Source organism: Cariama cristata, unplaced genomic scaffold (assembly GCF_000690535.1).
Source record: "Cariama cristata isolate BGI_N322 unplaced genomic scaffold, ASM69053v1 scaffold2876, whole genome shotgun sequence".
NCBI lineage: Eukaryota > Metazoa > Chordata > Aves > Cariamiformes > Cariamidae > Cariama > Cariama cristata.
In genome coordinates this window covers 1-21,055 of record NW_009621362.1, presented here as the reverse complement: position 1 = coordinate 21,055, position 21,055 = coordinate 1, and the positions used below count along the sequence as shown (strand labels likewise).

The 21,055-nt window shown below is 43.5% G+C and overlaps 1 protein-coding gene across 1 annotated transcript; it reads right to left on the bottom strand.

Moving 5' to 3' along the window:
- Positions 1–16,389: 16,389 nt before the first annotated feature.
- BOD1 (biorientation of chromosomes in cell division 1) lies at positions 16,390–19,905 on the bottom strand (the record flags this gene model as incomplete). Its single annotated transcript, XM_009701922.1, has 3 exons — positions 16,390–16,518; positions 17,742–17,942; positions 19,781–19,905. Coding segments are annotated over 2 exons (324 nt in total), but the record flags the coding sequence as incomplete, so codon positions are not given.
- Positions 19,906–21,055: the final 1,150 nt, after the last annotated feature.

Sequence of the window (21,055 nt, the reverse complement as noted above, 5' to 3'; positions counted from 1 at the left end):
GAAAGAATTGTGCTGACTTGAAAACTCACGGCTCTGGTAGTCAGTGCTGCTTAGAAAGCATGAAGAGGACTAGGAATGACAGTGTGAACTTGCTCTACAGCTTTTTGGCTGAAGACACAGGCATGAAATCTTGTACAAAAGCAAGCTAGCTGCGGGCTACACTTGTGGATGACACGAAAGACATGGCTGTGCAGCTCTGCCCATGAACCTCAACTACGAATGCAGCTTCTTTCTAAGCCACTGCATTCAATATGTGCAGCAGTGTATTGGTCACAGTCTGGATGCAGACCTTGGCTGAAAAATTTGAAAGGGAAGTAGTTAAAGCGGAAGAAGCCGCTTCATATGAATGTCTGGAAGACCGAAATCTAATACTGGCCTAATCTCTTACATCCCCGTCACAGTGTCTGGGCTGGCTCTCGCTGCTGTGTGCCGTACTGGACAGCCATCTAGAGGTATGGCTGTGCTGGGAAAGAGGAAGAATTTCGGGTTGCTCAGATGTGGTGCAGGACAGAGCGAGGGCAGGAAGGGACCTCGGGAGCATCAGGAGACATTGCTGAGGAGGGAACCAGCTAGTGGCACAGGAGCATCCGCTGCCAGTGGTGAAACTCAACAGAAATGTCAACACAGGCAAAACCAAAGCTGGTCTGAGGCATAGACTGGGGCTCTTCAGAGGGATTCATCCCAGAGTTTGGCCCTGGTGCTAGAGCCTGGCTTTTCCCCTTTGCTTTCTGCAAACCAAAGATGTTTGGGAAGTGTAAGAGTAGTGCAAACCCTAGGAATTATTGTCATCCATCTGAAGGGCCAAATTAGTGCTGACAAGTCCAGTCAGACTGGGGGTGTTCTAGTACCACATGTTGCAGAGCTTGCAAAAAATTGGGGATTGGATCTACCTCGATCCCAGGGCTGTCCTGGCACTGGTGTAGTCCCAAGAGTATGCTGGGGCTGCTGCTAGTTCTTCCAGTTGCCAGGGGATTCGAGGGAGTGATCTGGCAGCAGAGAAGTGCTGAGGCGCAGGTGCACCAAGCACAATCCCTGGCCACTGTAACATGGGTCAGTAGCTTTTTTCCTTACTTTTTTATGAAGTCATTTGGTTTTTTTTTTTTCCTCCAAAAAAGATCTTTGAGATATTGTATATTTTTGGCATTCACTAGGTTTTTTTTTACTTTGTTTAAAAATGCTTTAGCTGTAAGTATATAAAAAAAAAGATAACTCGGGAATGGCCTGGGGTCAGGAGCAGTTATGTGTCCTATTAGTGATCTGAGCATTTCGCCTTTTCAGTGATATAAAATTTCCTGGATATAGCTGGCCTATGAGTCAAGGCCGAACATCATCTGTAGATCATCAAACCTGTCAGCCCAGTGCCACTTTGTGCAGAAAGAACTGGTGACTGGCTGGGAGGTGTTAACAGACGAGTGAAAGATGGTTGTCCCAGCCTGCTCAGAGCGAGGACTTCAGGAGGGCAGTGACTTCTCAGGCAGATGACATGGTCAAATATGCATGCAATGTGCACTGCAAGATATGACTTTAGTCACATTTCAACCCCATGGAGATGAGGTGTGTGTCAGTGCTGTTCTTCAGGCAGCCGCAAAAAATTTCCACGTAACTAGCTGAGGCTCCCGAGGGAGCTGCATGCTGGAAAGGCTCTGTGAGCTGGCACACCAGCCCACCTGGAGCAACTGCAAAGACCCAGCTGGTCAGTTAGTTCCTTGTGTTAATGAAGTAGGTTCAGGATTCAGAGGGTGTGTCGTGGACCTCAAATGAACCTCCACCATGGGTTGCCTAAAGTCATCCAACAACTTTGAGATACTTTTTCTTGCACAGAACGTGGCCAAACTTTGGGATTTGGGGATCAGCTGGTTGGCTCTGTTGTGGGATGCTCTCAACTCTCAGAAAATACAGCAAAGCTGATATAACTCCCCAAATAGGAGCACAATTACAGAAGTTCTCCCCTGACTTGAAGAGAAACTATTTTTCCTCCTGTTTGAAATATTCTCAGCATGGAGGTTATGAGGTAAAGGAGACGTAGACTTGCCCCAAGCATGCAGGGTTGGAGTTAATATAGGAGCTAAATTTCAGGGGCGTTATGTTAGCTTCTCCACTATTCAGAAGGGGTTGTCTGTTTAATCACTGACTTTCAGTGATTTATAGAGGGTTAGTTAACTGTCCGTTAAAGTTAATGGGAGCCTTTTGATGTCAGTAGACTTCAGTTAGGCCCACAGTCTGCCCATTCTTGTGGCATCTGGGTACATGGCAAGCAAAAAGCATGAATGATAAAGCAGGCAGTGAAAGTAAGGAAGGGCTGAAAGAAAAAAGCCTTCACTTGAACAAAAGCCTGGCTCAAAGGTACAATGTTTCTCAGAGCTCTGAAATGCACAAACTGTTGCTTTCTTTTTTGGCTTTTCAATGTTCTATTTTGTTTTTTAACGGACAGTCTGTTCTCGTGGTTGTTATTACTTTTAAGTACTGCAGCCCCCATTGGTTGGGGGTGTTGTAGAGATGACTTAATTAGCATTTATTTAGATGTCTGCCTTAGGAAGCAGCCTTGATTGATGTGCTCATTGTCTGGACTTTCCAAATGACTCTGCGGCTGTTCTTATCTCCATTATGTCATTCAATTTTAAGCAACTGTGATGTTTTTGGGTGTATGTTGGGGTGGACTTAATCTTCAGAACATTTTTCAAACCCGAATTCTCAGAAAGCCAATTTGGGGGAAAGGTTGTTGCTCCTTTTCCTGTTTTATAAGTTGGGTAATGGGTGCAGAGAGGTTACAAATGTTACCCCAAGCCAAGCATGGCATCCCAGCTGGAGCTGGAATCAGAACAGAGGAGATCCTGACTCTATCCTCAGTGTGGAGGCTGTGCTTTTCTTTTGTGTACTTCCAGTCTAATGAAGCACAGTTTCTAGATGACATGTGGACAAATGAGCCAGATCAAACAACTGCCAGCTGACACTCTCACCCACGCTATTGCAAAGGCCAGAAAGTTACTTTTCCACCAGCAACATGTGAATGTTTGGATCATCTGCATCTACAGCCCTCTAACAGCCACTTCAACCAAAACGTGTCCCTGAATGGTGGACTGTGGGGACATAGACCAGGCATCCATGAAATGTGTGTCATTGAGGGGCAAAACCCCATTCAAGGGTGGCTTCTTGCAGAAGCTGGGCCTATTTTGGCATCTGCAAAAATTCTGAGTTTTTCACCTCTGAGTTGCTAAAGCCTGAAAAGACTAGTCTTTTTTTTAATGCTGATGTTTAAATAATAGCAGTAGTAATTCTACACTCAGATACCTTTCTTTATTTTCAAGACTCTTTGGTCATTAAAAAAATAACCCCCTGCTTGAAAACAGTAGATGGCAAGAAAATAAACTTGAAAGGCTTTTTCCTACACAAAAGGTTTGTTGCTTCTCCTAAAGCCAGTGGAGTTCTGGACTTCGCCTTTTGTAATCAGCAGGATTAGAAAACACAAGGATAACAAGATATGGGAGTGGGGGGATCAACTCCCGACTGCCATGAGTTTTGATTTCAGGAATAATCTCTCTGTTTCACATGTAGTTCTTTGCAGGACACTGAAGTGGACGTTAAGCGGGCACAGGCATAGCAATGCTTACACAGGAGTCTCTCCCATGGAAAACTTACCGCTCTAGGAAGCGATGTGATAGAGTGGTGGCCATGAATGGCTGAGTGGCTTGGGACAGGTTACCAGCCTTCAGGTGCTGAAGTTAGCAAGTCTTAGGGCTAGTTAGTGATGTCTGCGAGCTAACACTGTCCACGGTTTACTGTGGGAGACCCTGCTTTTCTAACGGGATGTATAACTGAGGTACCAACCTGGTGAAACAATGAAGATACCACATTTTTCATGTGTTAGGGCTATTGCTCTTTTTTTTTTTTTTTTTTTTCCTTCTTCCTTTTAATTCCATGCTGCTGTAGTTTTTGTTTACACTCCCTCCTAAAGTGTTACAGTTTGTGTTAAATGTCTGCCCTTCTGTGCTCCCAGAGGACTCTGCATTTCAGTGAAGGGTGAAGCAAATCCCACAAATGAATGCAGTCTGATTCTGCAAAATACTGCATGCCTTTGGCCAGCTTTGATTTCAGTGGAGAACAGGGTTATCAGCTGTTTGGCACCTTGCAAGTCTGGAGCCCATGTGGGGTGCTGGCTGTAAAAGATGCTATGAAAAAGGAAAAAGACATTGTGTTTGCAAGACCTTGAATTTATGACAGTATCTTATGTGGCTATTAGTAAAAATTAGTGCAGGATTAGTACCTAGAGAGGAAAAGAGGAGAAAGTGACTGGATAAGGGACACCTTACATTAGGCACATGTAGCACAGACCATTTCACAGGGGATGGGGACAGCTGAAAATTCTCACTCTTTTTTTTTTTGCTGGATCAGATTCCTTTGGTTGAAAAAGGGCAGGGTGCCCCGGGGAAATATCTCAATAGCCCCAGGCCCCCTCTGACATCAGGTCAAATATTCCGGGTCACATAACTGAAGGCTGCATGATGAAACTCAATATTACAATGGATGAAGTGCTTCTGCCACATGGAGCTGATGTGCTCCTGCCCTAACGGACTTGGTGCACTCAGCAGATGCTCAGGGAGAAAGGAGGTTTCAGCCGTGGCTGAGCACGGGGCTCGAGTGGGAGTGATGGAGCCGACAGATGAGTAAACCTGAGCCAGACTTAGGTTGGCACTGGTGGTGACCAACTGCAAATGGAAGGACAGTGGTGGTGGCAGATGAAACTATGGCTCGGTTGGGATGGAAGGGGAACAGGGAAATAACGTTGTGGTTTGGGGAATAGTTTTCTCTGCTCTATACGAAGCAAGAAGAAAATAGGAGTCCGGATATGCCTGAAAGGAGAAAGTGCCACTTTCATCTTGTCTGATGCCAAAGTCTAAAGTTAAAGCCTAATAAATGTCTAGGTCCAGAGAGTGGAAAAAGTGAATATTCCAGATATTTAAACATGACTGACAGGCATGCCAGTGAAGAGACTGATCCTGCACCAAGAATGGGAAGTGGCCTGTCCCCTCTTCCAGGAAAACAAAGGCCAATGCATTGCCTCCAAACCCCATTTTCAAAGCTCAAATCACTTTAAATCAACTTCTGCTGCAGATGTCCAAATAAGCCCCAGTTTCTATCATCTTTTTTCAGTAAAAATAGCTTATCCTGTGACATCTGGGAAAGGTGAAGATGTTGCCAAGCACTGAGCTGTCATAATTGCTGCCATAATTTGCTTTCTAATTGTTTAAAGTCCCATTAGTTAGATTTTTTTTGTTCTTCTTTTATGCATATTACCATCTTCTGCTAGAAATGAGAGAGCGTGGCTGATGAGAAGGACTCCCATATTCTGCATAAGTGGCACACAACGTTTTACAAACTTATTCCCTGCCTGCAGCCCAAAGCGCATTGCAGGCTGAACTCTTTAACATCTTGAAAGCTCAAAGTAATGTGGAAAAGTAATACTGAACAGTGAAACCCAAAGCTATTTTTACTGCATAATTGCTAGTTCACCTAATAAAATGCTTAGAATTCCTAGAACTTTTAAGACCTTCTGAAACTTTATTGCCACTTAGGCTTGCCTCTGATTTTGTATAAATAAAATTCAGATCTTCAGGATGATATGGTGTCAGCAGTATTAATATGTGTTATTTTGCAGAGCGAGACAAGTGCTGGTGGAAAGTGTGGGACGGGAACAGACTGGTCACAGGCAAGGTGCTGCTGCGGCACGGGCGGTTTCAATCTTCTCGTTTTCAGTCTCCTCCTCCTCACATTCCTCAGACTTTTTTCTGAAGAACCTTGTTTAGGGGTATCTCTGCCCATTTGAGCTTTCTTCACTCCACTGAAACTGGTGAAAGGTTCTACAGTTATTTCTGATTAAAATCTTGGGGTCTTGACCAATTCTTTGCTATGTATGACTTAGCTGCTTTCCAGTGAGAGCGATTTAATTACTATTATGAGCCAGTATCTTGTAAACTTGTTTCTTTTGGAACCCTTTTCCCATCCCCAAGAACACTATTTCCATGCCTTTATTTCTCTTGGATGGGCTCTCGCATTGCAACTGCCCTGGGTTAACGCTTGCAGAAGTCTGAACTGCTGGTCTGGCTGGGACCGTTCTCCATTGATCACCTTCCAATAACTCCCCATGACTCAGTGTCCTGCAGGCTGGTATCTGAGCTCTGCCTTTGCTTCAGTCCAGTTTCATTACTATCCCTTTGATTTCACTCTTTGCAGTCAAGTAGAAAGCTCTCACAGAGGTAAGGGATGACATACATATTACATCTACAAAAATGACAAATTATTCATCACAGGTAGATTCAAAGCCATAAAGGCAGCTCTGTCATCTGTCCTACTGCATCTCAGAGCTGCTCTCTTCAAGATCCTGAAGCCTTCAGAGTAAAGCTGCTGTTCTGGCTGGGACAGGTTTTTCTTCTAGGCATAACAGAGGAACTGAGCTTGAAAAGGACAAACTAGGAGGTTTTTATCTGTCCTAGTAAGACCAATGATCAGGGCAGCTAATCATCTCACGAATGCTTCTAGTGGTAAGATGACTGATAATCAAAGCAAAACTGAGATTTGTCCTTAGACTTGGAATAATCCTGTTCAGGAAATCCTGCAGGGCCATGTTTCTTTATTATGAACTTGGAAGATTTCCCTGACTTTGGGATAGTGAGCACTTCTCTCAAATGGCTGTTCACTAGGGATCGACAAACTGCAGAGGGACCTAATATTATTTGAAAACATACCCAAATACATGCTTCCCTGAATTTCTTGTGTCTGCAGTATTGGCCAAGAAATCAATTGCCTCTTTATATGGGTGCTTTCCAGGGCTTCATATAGGCTTCAATGTGCTCTCTGAGGTGGTGCAGACTTGCTAGCCCTTGCCCCTAAGGATAGCACAACATGAAGATGCTACTTCCACACGTGGCAGAACCTCATTCACTTGCTTCCTTGGTTTTCACATGCAAATTCCCACTATAACTTATTTCAGGCAGCTCTGCAGGGTAGTGAGGCTTTGGTAGGGATGTGCGATGCCTCCCCTGGGATCTGCATGCCAGCCCCAGTGCCACCCATGAAACCCTGACAGCAAAACCTGTGGTGATACAAACCTGTAAAAAACTGGCTTAACCAACAGGGATCAGGGTGAGGTTTACCCACGAAGCTTCCATTTTTTCTTCTGTTTTCTGCAGAAGAGACCAGCTTCCCAAAACACACAATTTGTGAGAAAATTTGACTTGAGAGTCAGTCTCCTAACCAGATAAATGATTTACTTCTCACTCAAAAATCACTGCAGCTTTTGGGAGAGCTGTGCTCTGGGGCGACCAACCCCATGTCAGCCCCTTGTTGTCCTCAGCCACCCCGCCGTGAGAGTGGTACCAAATAGCAAAATAGCAGCATCTTGGGGATGGAGTTTGGTTTCGGTCAGAAAAACTGTGATTTTATGTTTCCCACCCACTTCCCCCCAAAAAACAACCAAAAAATCTCATGTCTTGAATGATGCCTCAGGGTTGTCTTTTTCATAAAACTCTTTTTCACCTATTTGCCCTGCCCTTTGCAGAGGTCAACCTGCAGGCTGGGGAAGCCGCTGTCTCCTCTGGAGCTGAGCTTTGCAAACCCGCCGTCCCAGGGCCGCTGGCAAGGGCAGGCGGTCAGGGACGTCTCATAAATCCAGCGGCTGCAAAATCCCACCCTCATAAAAGCTGTACCCTCGGTCGTGCACGTCGGCAGTGGCGGGCGGGGGGAGGAGGACGAGATGGGTTAAATAACTGTTAAATAAGGCGTGCTGTTGCCTCAGCAACCCCCTCCCATGCACGCTGGAGCTGGAGTGGGTGTCTGCTGGACCCCTGCAGCTCTCCGACAGCGATGGAGGTCGGGAAAGCTGATGTAAATCTGTTCAAGATGGAGCAACATCCCAGCTGCCCTGGTACCCCAGAGAAATGATGCTGGGCTTAGTCCTGTTTAAAAAGGGGAAAGAAATCTGTCTCCATAATAAGCTGCCGTGCTGGACAACCCCCCCAGTCCTTGCACCTTCATGACATCCCTGGAGGAAAGGGGTGGGATATTTTGGGGAGCGGTGTCAGCCTCGGGGACCTGCCAATTCTGCATGCTCAAGCCAGTGGTGAGCTGGAACCGTCAGGTATCGCTTGTGGGGCCAGCGGCTGCCAAATCCCACTTTTCCACACCCTTTCGGGAAAGATGGGCTTTTGCATCAGATTATAGTTAAGTCCAGGATCCCCTATAGGAAATGGAAATTCAAGCAGGGTTGGAGATAGATAGCTGGTTATCCTTTTTGCAGGTGAAGCAGTGTGGCTTTTCCCCCTGGGAGGCAGTTGGGGTGGGGAGGGAAGGCAACAGCTCAGGTGTGCCCTGGGTTCAGGTGGGCTCAATTGCTTGGCAGAGCCCCTGCAGCTGGGGCTGAGCCAGATAGGGAACACAGTGTGTGTTAGAGCCTGGAGTGAGTGGAGCGGATGGCTCTCCAGAGCAAGGTAAGGTTGAACTGAACTTTATTTGGGTTTCCTTGGAAGGTTTTATGTTGGTAGGGTGCTTTTTGCAAAGTCTTGCATTTGTAGAATGGTTTTTGCTGGTTGGAGAAGCCAGCGAGTGGCAAGTGTGGAGCTCAGGGGCTGGTGTTGGTAGAGACCAGCTCAGAAGCTGCTGTTGCTGACCCATGAGGCTGGTTGTCTTGGTTGAAGTGGTCCTTGTTTTGATGGTAGAAGTTGGAGATAATTACCTGGAGAACTAAGTCTTAGCAGGAGGAGCTGGTGGAGGTGAATGCTGTTACATGAGGAGATGGAAGGGGGTGATCAATGTGTTGGTGTCCCACAACGAGTGCTGTGGAGGAAGAGTTATGGCTGGATTTCCTTGTTTTGCTACAGTTGTGCTGCCTCCTTGTAGAGAATGTGAAATTTTATGAGTGTTCTCTGAAGCAGGATTATTTTATCTCCCTCTTGCAGGGTTGCAATGAAATATGAAACTCGTGGATGTCATGGTTTTCTATTTCTGTTACAAATCCTTTTCAAAGTGGATGCATTTACTCTACGAAGTTGCTTAGACTTGTCAAAGGCCCCAACTTTGCAAAGCAAACTGCAGCTGTCTGTCCTTACATGAATTCTTTGTAGGGCCAAGACCTGAACTGGTTTGGAGATTTTCTTTTCTATTTTTCCAAGTGAACAGGTATCTGTTATAAAGACACTAGTGGAAAAGGCACCGATTATCTTGTATGAGAGTCGGCAAGATGATGAAATCATTGAAATGTGAGGTCCTCACACTCCTTTATCCTGGACAGGTGGGTTGGACTTGTTGCATTTTGCTACAGTGCCTTTCCCTGGGCTTGTCCCAGTGCTGGAGGGAATTTTTGGTGGAGCCAGCTCCCAGTCTGATGGCTGAGGTAGTGCATTTCTCTGCACCGTGGCTTCTGACGGCGTCTAGACGAGGGCAGTTACTGCTGGGCTGGTTACTGCCCAGTCATGTTTCCAAGGCTGACTTGGCACTGATGTGGGCTCGGCACTTGAATCACAAAAATGCAAGAACTGAAGCTACGATTCTGATACAATCTCATGGCACTACCATCTGGGGCCCCAGGCGTTACTGCTGGTGTTTTAGCCTCAACCAGATCAGTGAATTACAGATTTGGGTAGGTCAGAACTCAGTGTTTCACATCCTGAATTACATGGGATGTTTGGTTTTCTCCCCAAACTCTCTTTAATCCTAATTGATATTTGTTTCTCACTATTAAACCTCTTGAGAAATTACAGTATCTGCTGTGTAATTTGCATTAGACAAGTACAGTCAGAGCTCATGGAAACACTTTGCGAGAGCTGTCTCCACACCTTGCTGAGCTGAATCACGCAGGAGTCAGCAAAGGCTTTGGAGTCGTATATCTGCTCCGCTTTTGTGAGGAGGTATCAAGACTGAGAAATGAAGTAATAGTTTATCTCCCTCTTATGGCCAGATTCAGAATGGCTACAATACACAAGCTTTTTGGTGGGGAGGAAAGGGAGCGGGGAGTCCCTGCACTTGTAAGATTTGATGGTTGTGGATATGAGGGGCCCTCACTGCTCACAAGGAGTTAAGTGACCTCTCTCTAAGGAAGTTGGTAAAATATATTTTTCATTACAGTATAAACAGGAAAATATCTGTGAAAGAGTTAAACCACTCCAGTCCCTTGTGAGTTAGAACTGGGAACTGGAGAAACTGGGTCTCCAGTTTGGCAAAAAGTTGGAGAACGGGATCCCGCTCAGCAGTGATTGCAGCTATACTCCATACGCTGAAAAAGAAGATGCTATTATAAAATTTGGCTGGTACCCAGTGATGCCCACAGTCCCGGAATAGTGGTGTTCTTGAAGCAAGTGGCATTCAAGCAGTGTTGTGACAGTGGGTGCTGCTCTTGTTCTTTCTATTGATGTGGTGAAAAGAGAGTAAACCACTCCGTTAAATGTTCCAGGTATGATTTCTAACCCTCCCAGCACCCCTTATTCTGGCCGAGATCAAAATGATATATTGAAAACTCTGTCTTCCAGGCATATTGGCTGTGCCTCATTAAAACCAGTCATGCTTGTCCTAAAAACAGGAGAGGAAGTGGAGCTGGATGTGGTTTGGGTTCAAGACCCCCATGTTGATTTCAGTGTGGATTCAGAGTGCTTTGGCAATGACTAGCTTGGTGTTTGGGGCAGGGGTTGGTTTGACCCACTCTCCTGACAGGGGCCCAAGTTTGGTCCTACTCTCTGCCAAGGATTCAGAGTTGTGGTTTGGACTTGCGTCCAGACAATCATGATTATTCCCCTGTCCTGGAGAGGTGTTTGGTTGCCTGACCTGTAGGCTGGGAATCCGTGTGTCTCGCTCCTCTGGTATCAAGATTCAAAACTGGTCTGGTTCTGAATTCTGTAATAAAATTTAAACATGATGTGGGAGTACTTGAGGGATGAGTAAGGCCTGGGTACCATTGAGTGAAGGAACCAAAGATGAGAGATATTCTGACACATTACTGTTTCCCATTTGGCTGTCCTCCCTTCACCAGATATGCTTGGATTTAGGTGTTTAGTTACAGGGGCCTATTGTAACAAACCTGCTTGCAGTTACTCGGGGATTGATCTGGAGACTTGGGTTGGGTTCAACTTTACCAGACGGAGACATCATGCTAACTCTAGGATAGGATGTGGTTACAAATGGAAGAACTGTTGCTGGAAAATACTGGCTGGTTTAGGCAGAGGCTAAATATATAAAGCAATTTTGATTCTGCTTCTTTTGGTGAAGTCTACTTGAGTCAGTGTCTGACTTGCCAATGGACTAGATAATAGCCAGTAAAAGAGCTGACGAGGGCAGAGAACTGGTTTGGCTTGAGTCTTTGTTCAGTGAGTTACTTTTTCTATGTCACTTAATAGCATCACTACCTGATGGTGAGAGGTCTCTTGAACTGATTATGTTAAATGAATGCTGTGGTATTGAGCCTGAACCAAATGACCGGCTCAAGAACCTTCTTTGCAGTTGCAAAACAGCTTGAAGAACGCATGTGTCCAAAATCCAGGCTCAGGTGAAAATGCCATCTTGTTAAAATGGTCAGCAGCTGCGGTGACTATCTTGCTCTCTGGCTAATCTGTTTCAGGTTAAAATGAAAGCACCATCTCTGTACTTGTTCTCACACATCAGCTATATAGCGAGTGTCTTGGGGAGCATCCGTTTATTTTATGTAGCACTTGCATGAGAAGTTGCAAAAAAAAAAAAATCATAACATGCCTGTTAATCATTTATAGCAAGAATCAGTTTTACTTCAAGAATGTGTTATATTATTCATCACTTAACTCCCAATCAGTACTTGTAACTAAGTTTCTCTTGGACTAAAATATGTATGTTCATAAAAATAACATTGTGATTCCACCTAGATTGCTTTGTGTTTGGTGGTATGCATTACATGTACATTTTTTGGGAATAATGGGGGAAAGGCAATGGAATTCTGCTCGCTGTTTTTCTAACGTGATAGCATTTGGGACCCTGTCAAAGGAAAAAATATCAGAACTGTTGTACAGCTGCAGTTCAGGTTTCAACATGAAGGGAAAATGGATGGTGGGAAAGTAAGAAAAATTCTGCAGTGCTGCAGGTAATGTTTGAACTGAGATGTCTGCATAATATGAGAACTCCCAGAACAACTAAGAAAGCCTCTCCTTCTTTGTTTTCTCTAGTGAGACTGTAAAATTCAGTTTGTTCACTCAAGAGAACCTTGTTATACTTGTCTTTGACTAAAGAGTGTTAGAGTTCAAAGTCTGTGAAAATTTTAAGAATGAGGTATCCAGTGGAGTTTTGGATTATCTGGAGTGCAGGACATAGGCATTTTGTGTTTTGCTGGGACTTGGATACATAGGTTATAAAGATGCCAGAACACTCAGCTCTGCAGGAAAGCTACAAAAACCTGGGCCATGCACTTGGTGTTCAGACTAATTTCTCAAGCCTGCTTTTGCCAGAAGGGTCAGCTGGAGAAAGTTAATTAATACAGCCCACTTCCTTGTGCTCTGGCTTAAGTGACCTGAGTGATCCATCAACCCCAAAGGCAGCCCAGGAAAGTGCAGCAGCTGAGGTAGTGCTGGAAGGGAGCATGCTGATATCTGCTCTTGGCTTTTTGGGTGGCCATCATCAGTGGCACCCTGCTCTTCCCTCTTCTTGCCCCCAACTTAAGATCGAGGTGTTTTTTTGCTTAACAGTATTTTAATCATATGTGATGTGCGATAATTCATTTAATAGCTAAGCAACAGCTAGAATTTCAGACACTGCCTTATATGCTACTTGGCTGTGATTGGTAAGTACCAGGATGATTGACTGATGCATGACAGTGCAATCCTTCTAGACAGGTTTGTGGTTCTGGGTGGGTCTTTTTCCTCCTTCATAGGGCTTGTGAAACTGGGTTCATCAGTTCATAGTTCATTCAATCCATCTGCTTCTAATTCTGGAGTCACAATCTGACACTAAAAGGCGTAATTAAAACCCCTAGTCTGGCCAGCAAGATGTATTTCAAGGTGATTCTGTGGGACTTCAGCTATAATGTCTAATCCATAAAACTTGTACAGTATATCACAACTTACTGGTGTGTATGTATACTGATGTGTACATCCCTTTCATTTCGTGTTTTCATTGTATGGGGCCTAAATATAGCACCTGACTCTCTCCCCGCTCCAGGACTTAATGCAGGAGGGTAAAGTTATCTTCTTTACAGGCAAGAAAACAGGTAAAACAACTAGCCACAGCCATGGCTGTAGACTAGCAGGGCTCTGCAGAGAACTTGTACCTCCTCGTTCCTAATCTAGTACCTACCTACTGAGCCAGGCTGGCTCCTGCAGGCTTTGGACTCCAGCATTTCCATAGAGCAGAGCAGCCACAGAGTAGCAAGGTTGATTTTCCAAGAATGCAACTCAAACTCCCTGCATGTTTTCTTTAAACTGCAGCTGGTCTCTTGTGACTGGGTAGAAGCAAATGCAAAGGCTTGAGACAGGCAAAGCCAAGGAGGCAGGAAATCTTTAAAGCTCTTTCACATTATTAGTATATCACATGAAGAAATGCTGCAATCTCTTGAAATTTATTAAAAGCATGAACGTATTCACCTGAGAAAGCAAATTTGAGGTCCTAAATGATTGTCCAGGAAATAGGAACTGTCAACTTGAATGTGAGAAGGACTCTGAGATCAAAGAGAGGGCCCATTTCATCCAGTAAGGCTCATCCTCCTAATGTACAGCCCTGCCCCTTCAGCTCCACAAAGGCATCTAATGGCTTCTTGAATTACTCAAGTGTCCTAGATCTGTCTGCCTCACCAGACTCTTTAGACTGTATTTAACACATCCAGCATAATAATGTAAACTAATATGCTAACTTTAGTCCAACATTCTACTACACAAGGGAACAACTTCACTTTTACAGTAGGTATGAACTTGTTCTTTTGTTCTGGTGTGAAGATTTCTATAATATCATTGAGTTATTAAGGCTGGAATCCTGTTTCTATCAGTTGCCAGTTGTATACAATCAAAGCGCACTACTTACCATTTTTTCATCATAATAAGGAGTTAGTGGTTTTTCTCGCTGAGCTTGTAACTTCCAAGTGTCTGATCCAAAGCAAGGACTTTAGAGCCCAAACATTAAAGACTATGATCCCAAATGTGGATTGGCTGCCTAATCTCTATAGGTGCCTCAGTTTTGATCTGAAAGTTCCCACAGTCATTGCAGTCATGCACTGCGCATAGGCTGAGACCAACTAAAGGCATAGCTCTACGCACAGCAGTAGTGTTCAGAGTTTAACAGAGCACCATATTCAAAGAGAGAACAATAGAAAAACCTTTCAAAAACTATGGTGTCTGAATCTGTTTTCCTTCACTCATCTGTTAAAGCACTTGTCAGAGGTAGGAAACACAGGTTCAGATTCCCCCTTCACTGCAGTAAATCCAGTTCTACTTACTACTTTTAAAAACTGGTGTCTGCGTTCCCTAACTACTACTACTGTAATCCAGAATTTGTCTAAGCACAGTTAGAATCCCTTTCATTTGCTCTCTTTCTAGACTCTTGAGCTTCCCCCGGCCCTGCATAAATGGCTCAGTTTCAAAAAAGTGGTTGTGACACCTTACCAGGAGGTAAAAGACAGATCTTTTCCTGCCAAGAGCTGCCCTTAAGGTTCTAAGGGAAAACACCTACTACTGATTTGGAGAGCAGTCTTTAACCACCAAATCAAGATGCAGGAGAGAGCCCTTTCCTCACATACTCCTTGTCCTGTTTTATAGTGGGAACGCAGACTATGTAACAGTGAGAGTCAAGCCACACAACCAGATTATCCCAAAATACAGAGTTTTTCAAACCACATCAGGAAGGTTGTGGCCAATGTAGTTACAACTAAAAAGTACAGACATTTAAATTCCTATTCTTAGAGGAACACTCTTAAATGGGATAAAAAATATTGACGGAAGAATCATGTATCAGCAGCACTATACAGCACTGTGGAGAGTGCAAACTTACTGCAGTGGTGAAGTTCACAGAGCTCTCTTGTGAAGGGTTTAAAATACCAGATGTTCTGTCATCTCCATTTCTGCATATAACTGTTGAGAGGAGGTACTAAGCAAAATAAGTTAGCTACAAGACTAAACCACAGCACCGATCTTCTCTACAAGTTACCTGGTTTGAAAAGGGAGCAGAGTATAGCTGGAACTGCATCTGTTCACATACAAGGTCTATGGGTAAGGCTATAGTTGAGGTATGTAGCCCATGAACAGCAAGGATTCAAATGTTTTTCAGTGTTATTCAATGACATAGGCAGTTATTAGCTTCTTAAGACTGCTGTCTGAAAGGAAAAAAAATTGAAATAGCTCTAGCCTATTGCCAGAAGGGCATTGATTTCACAAAGCTGAACATGCCTTCACCATCACTAACACCAGACTCAACTTACTCAGGATTTACAGCTTATAAATGATGTAAAGTCAGTTCAGTTCTTTGATCCTTTGTATTTTTTGAGAGATCTTATATGGAGAGGAATACTAATATCCATCTTATTTCATGGCAACTTCTATTAACAACTCCCTGTTGTCAGACCTGGATTAATCTATGAACTGTGTAAGGTCACACTTCCGTTAGGGTTCCAGCAATCAGGACTCCTGGATTTAAAAATTCTGAAAAAGCTAGGAGTCAGAGATGCTTTTTGAAGTCTTTTATTGCAAAAGGTATGGACACTTGCTGGCAGAATATTTGATCACATTCTCTACTTGACTGTCATCCAGAGGACACTGCATGCATTCAGGCTGAAAGCATAGGACAGTTTCCATTAGGCACCTGAGAAATTTCACAGGAAAGAAAAGTCTTTCAAGTTGAAAGAGACAAGTTTCAAACTGATCACCTATCCTGGTGCCCTTTGCTTCCCAGAGTTACCTGGGAAATAAGAATTAAATCAGCTATAGTCATAGCCAACTGTAAACATTTTCCTGTGATGCAACAGAAATTGATCCTGAAGTGTTCTTTCCAGTTTTAAATAGGAAATGTCTTTCCTAAAGCAGGCAGTGCAAGGAGTTACACCTGACTTGGTACCTACTACTCAATGCTGTGTTATGCAGCAGAGGTGTATGATGCTTCCTCTCATCTGGCTTATATCAAAGAAAATCTAACAGCTCTTACGTGGTCTCCAAGAGACTCCCCCACCCTCCAAAACATCTTTCTTTTCTTCCTGCTCCCAAGCCTAGTATCATCTCAAACCACTTCCCTACTCCCTCCAGACAAAAGCCAACTCCCTTTTCTTCCCACCCCCTTGCCAGAAGGCATGACTAACGAGAATACATGCTGCTCTCTGTATTGCAGTTAATAGCAAAAATATCTTCATGCTTTGGCTGTCCCTCCACACGCCGAACTCTGGGTGCATCTGAATTTCACTGATTTCAATGCCTTCCCACAAGTCTGATAAAGGCTAATCATCTTTGGCAGACAGCAATCCTGCACCAAACGGAAGAAGTAATCCATTGCCAATCTAACAGGACACATATTTTGCAACTGCAGCTGCTTAGTACCAGGAACTCACTGCAAGAAAAAAGAGAGTTTAGAGGATGGTATCTTCATGAGTAAATGCATTTGAATACAGAACAGATTAGAATATATTAATTAACAGCTGCACTTAGCTGCAAGTTACAATGGACTTTAAACTACTTGAACTGGACAAATGCAAAGATCTATCAAGGCGTTAAGGCTGCAAGTCACAGATAACTTAGTAACTCAGGATGATACTACAGGCATTTTACTATTAACTTGAAAAAAAATAATCATACTAGTTGCTCTAATCATTCCAGGCATAAAAACAGCTATTGTAGGTTACTTATTCCTCCTCAATAAATCAGCTGTAGATTATAAGGTAAATTTTTGCTTTCAGAAAGCCCTAGCAGATAGAACAATTCACAATTAACTTTCTTTCATGCAGTATGGTTTTAAGTTTCCCTGCAAAGCTGCAGATTGAAATTTTCCATCAAGATAGTGGTTCCTCAGTAATATGCACACAGGCCTCAATATTCAAATCAATGTTAAGATACAGGGCCTTAGCAGAGAGGGGTGCGTAGTCATTTGTGTTAAGACAGAGTAGCAATTATAGCCCCCTGAGGCCCCTTGAGTTATTTTAATCACAAAAGCCAGAATGAACTTGTTTGCAACAAAGGCACCCTCAGTCCTTTCAGCTGGAAAGATATAGATTGCTCTATTTAAACCAGTCAATTTGGAATGAACAGTTATTCACTCCCAGAGACATTACCCTTACTCCAGCAGTGAATATTTCAGTCACTAACAATTCAACACTCCAATGTACATTCTAAAGAAGAGCTATCTAAAACTTCCAATGCTAAAGCACAATAACTTGTCACCACTCTACTTTCAGCTGTATTTCAGTAAAGGATATATATATTTTTAATCCATTTGATATTCTTCTGAAAGCTATCCAGCCAATTCCATGTCAATCACTGCTGGATATGCTTTTACCGGAATAAAAGGCCTTTTGGCCTGATCCAAAACCAGCACTGGCAGAGTCCACAGTGTTCCTTGATAGCTGTTTTACATCATACCTATGTCTTCAGTCCTAATACATTTTTAGCAGATACTTAAGTGGAAGCAGCTCAGATGACTGTCTGACATTGACAACACACTGATGATCAAAGTGTCCTCCCTGTCAAGCCAGGAAGAATACAATGTCTTCTCTGTCTTGCATTATACAAGCTACAGAGATGAGGTACATGAAAAATGTAAGTGCAGAGATACAAGACCTTTAAGAGGCATCCTGAGATGGAGCAGGAGGATCCTTATTCTCAGGCTCTGGCGGAGGAGCTGGCACACTTTCCTCTTTCTTTTGTGCAGCCAAAAATTCATGAATCGCCCTCTCTATCTGGGGCCTGAAGATGTGGTTTAATTTTGGATCCACCACCTGAGAAATAATTCTGTCCACTCCAGCTTCCAGCATTCCTGACCTTGAACAAAGACAAAGGAGTCATTCAGCTCCTCTGAAAAACTTCTCCCCAATCTCCTCCAGTAATTCTCCAGAGACCTCCTGTCAACTGCAATTAGCATTAACATGGCATTAACTGCAGCCCACTCAGTAGATCCTTAACAGGGAGTTGTTTCAATCACCTATTTCTCCCCACCCCCTCTCACTTCTCCCTACAGAATTAACAACTGACATCTGGTCTCCCAGGTACTTAAATGACATGTTGGACAACAGCCACTTTAATAGGCCTCATGTGGAAATGAGGTCAACATGAAAGCAAACAAACACATTTTGGCACAAACAAGAGAAACAAGCTATTCTGAGAAGGAGGGCAGGTGAGAGCAACAGTCTTTTTTTTGGCTGACTGGAAGGAGAAGAGGCCTGCCCCCTAATAACATTACTGTCACTCACTCCTTATAACTGTGAGTCTAGACAGATGGGTATTAATTAGAAAAACAAGCACATGTAGCACACAGCAAAGTTTCTGGAACTGAACACTAGTAATTGAAGTGACTTATTACTTCAGACTCTTGGATTGTGGGGCACAGGCTGTCTAGCAGGCTTAAGTCATGTCTGCAAGGGAGCAGGGGACAGGAAATGGAGACATTGCCTGGTGCTCGGAAAAGGAGCCACAAGAGTAATAAAGCCATGAATGCTGGTGAGCGAGTGGGTGCAGGGTCATGGCATATCATGTCACCTCCAGGTAACAGCACACATATATGTGCCTGCAACAAGGACATACACATCTGGACACCCTCAGTGCTCAGCCTTGCAACTACAGGAGTGACAGGGACTCTTCACACTCCCTAATACTGTGTGTCTATTCTTTATACTAATAACCCACTTAAAGGGGAACACTTTACATTCTTCTCATTACAGGCTCTCTGATACAGCATTTTTCAGTTGTCTGCTTCATTCTAGTGGTAGAGTAACATGAAACAAGAGGAGGCATTAAGTGACAAACATGTCTCAAGGACTCCAAGTAAAGACAGGAAATTCTGTACTTCCAGTGGACACCCGCTTCTCTAATTACAGACTGAACAAACTAATGTTACATACTAATGATTTACAGGTTCTATCAAGTGCTCTGAAATAGTTTCTCCTGTGCGCAAGACATGCTAATAGCTTTCCTTATAAACATAAATACTTATAAATCAAGTTCCCTTCTGTCCCTCTCCCCACAACTTTTACCATGAGGTTTTTATCCATGATTTTTAGTTAAACAAGCTAAGGCTCCTACTTCAGACTGCAATGAGTTAGCAGCAAGAGATACTAAATCTAAATCTCTAAACAGCATATTTTAAGCTGGCTTTCCTGTCATGCTGGAAACGTAACATCTTAAATAGCTGTACAAAAGCTTCCCTCTGCTGCATGAAATCAGGCTAGCCCAGTGTGATTACTGCCTGCTAGTGGTCGTTAAGCTTTGGCATCTTCAGGGTTTTTTCCTTAAGTGATGGAGGCTCTTCTTTTCTGAAGATAAAGATCAAGGTCATTCAGCTCAGTACATCAGGTACAGTTTTGCCAGCAGGCATAGTGTCTGCTATTTGCAGCAATAACCTTGGCTAGATAGCAAATATGAGTACTTCACCATGCCGTTCAACTCACAAAAATACAAATTTCAGGTAAAGCAGTAATCTAAGCATTTTAATGAGAGTTAAGACTGCATCTGCTATTATAGTGAAACTCAGAAGAGCACAACAGCAAGTGTTGTGAAAAACTTCATTCTGCAAATTCTTATTTGATTTAGGTGATCAGATAAGATAGTTATATATTACTTGTCAAATAGCATTACCATTATTTTACAGAATGTTGCTTACTTACTGAATCACACTCTGCCTCAGCCCATTCCGTAACTGGTTTTTGTTCATTGCTGGATTCCATTCCTGTTTGTCCAGGTGGGTTGATACAAAGTTGTCTACTTTCTGCCTCAAATTTTGATAGGCTGGCTAAAAAAAACAAACAAACCCAAAAAACACCCCACACTTGTTAAACAGCTGAAAGATCTCAAACCAATCACCTGCCAGAGTCCTTCATAGTACATCTTTTGACACACACACTGCTGTTCTGTTGTCTGTACTCTCCATCCTTTCACTGTCTGAACAAAAGTAAGCTTGTTTTACCTAAGAACACAACTGGTAATTGCAAAGAACAGTCGGTCAGTGTGCTATTATTATATATATAAAAAATTTAAATAGCTGGATAGATTGGTTTTAAAATTGTCATCTGCTCATAGTATTACTTAGTGAAATGCAAACTGCCTGGGCAGATAGGAGCTGTTTAAGCAGAGTTCTTGTTGTCTGGAAACCTTCTATCACAGAATTCCTAGGAAACTGGCTGATTAATATTAGCACTAACAAAGAACTTAATTATTTGCCTCTGTGACGCTAACACAGAATATAAGAATTATGCAGGTTTTATCAGTGGAAATTTAATTCCAGTGAACAGGAACTGAACAAACAAACCCATATAAATACACAGGACCATCCAGATCCTGGCACCAGGAGAAGAGGGTGGCAACATTTATATTTCAGAATTTGATATGGATATGAGATGATGAATGAAAGGGTTGGTAACAGAGGGGCAATGCCTGTCCTGGGCAGCATGTATCTATCCTGATAAAGCTGCTCTGATCTATGGGTGCTCTGTGCAGATGACCTGACAGCTTCAGAAATGTTTCATGATAAGTTTCAAACAATAGTCTGGGAACATCTACTCAAAAAAGAAAGGTTAAATGTTTGTTTTGGAAATGTCGGAATTATGCTCAAGAGGAGCAGTGTTCTTATAGGACACGATTTTCCTAATAAGGCCTGGTCTAGAGAATGAAAGTCTGAGCCTATTGTCTGGTCTGTTTCTCCAGTGGGGTGTCGCTAGCGCTTCAAGCCAGGACTATCTCTAGGGCAGCCTGTCTGACAGACGCTGGTCGCAGCGGGTGTTACAAAACCCCACTGACCGAGAGATCAGCACTGCAGCTGCTGCACGCCATCCTGGCCGGCCTCCCCCAGTCCCGAGTGCCGGACACCGTGGGGAGAGGGGAAGGGAAGAGATGCGGTTGCCCCTTCGGTCAACAGCAGCCGGGTTCCAGGGGCAGCGCCCGCA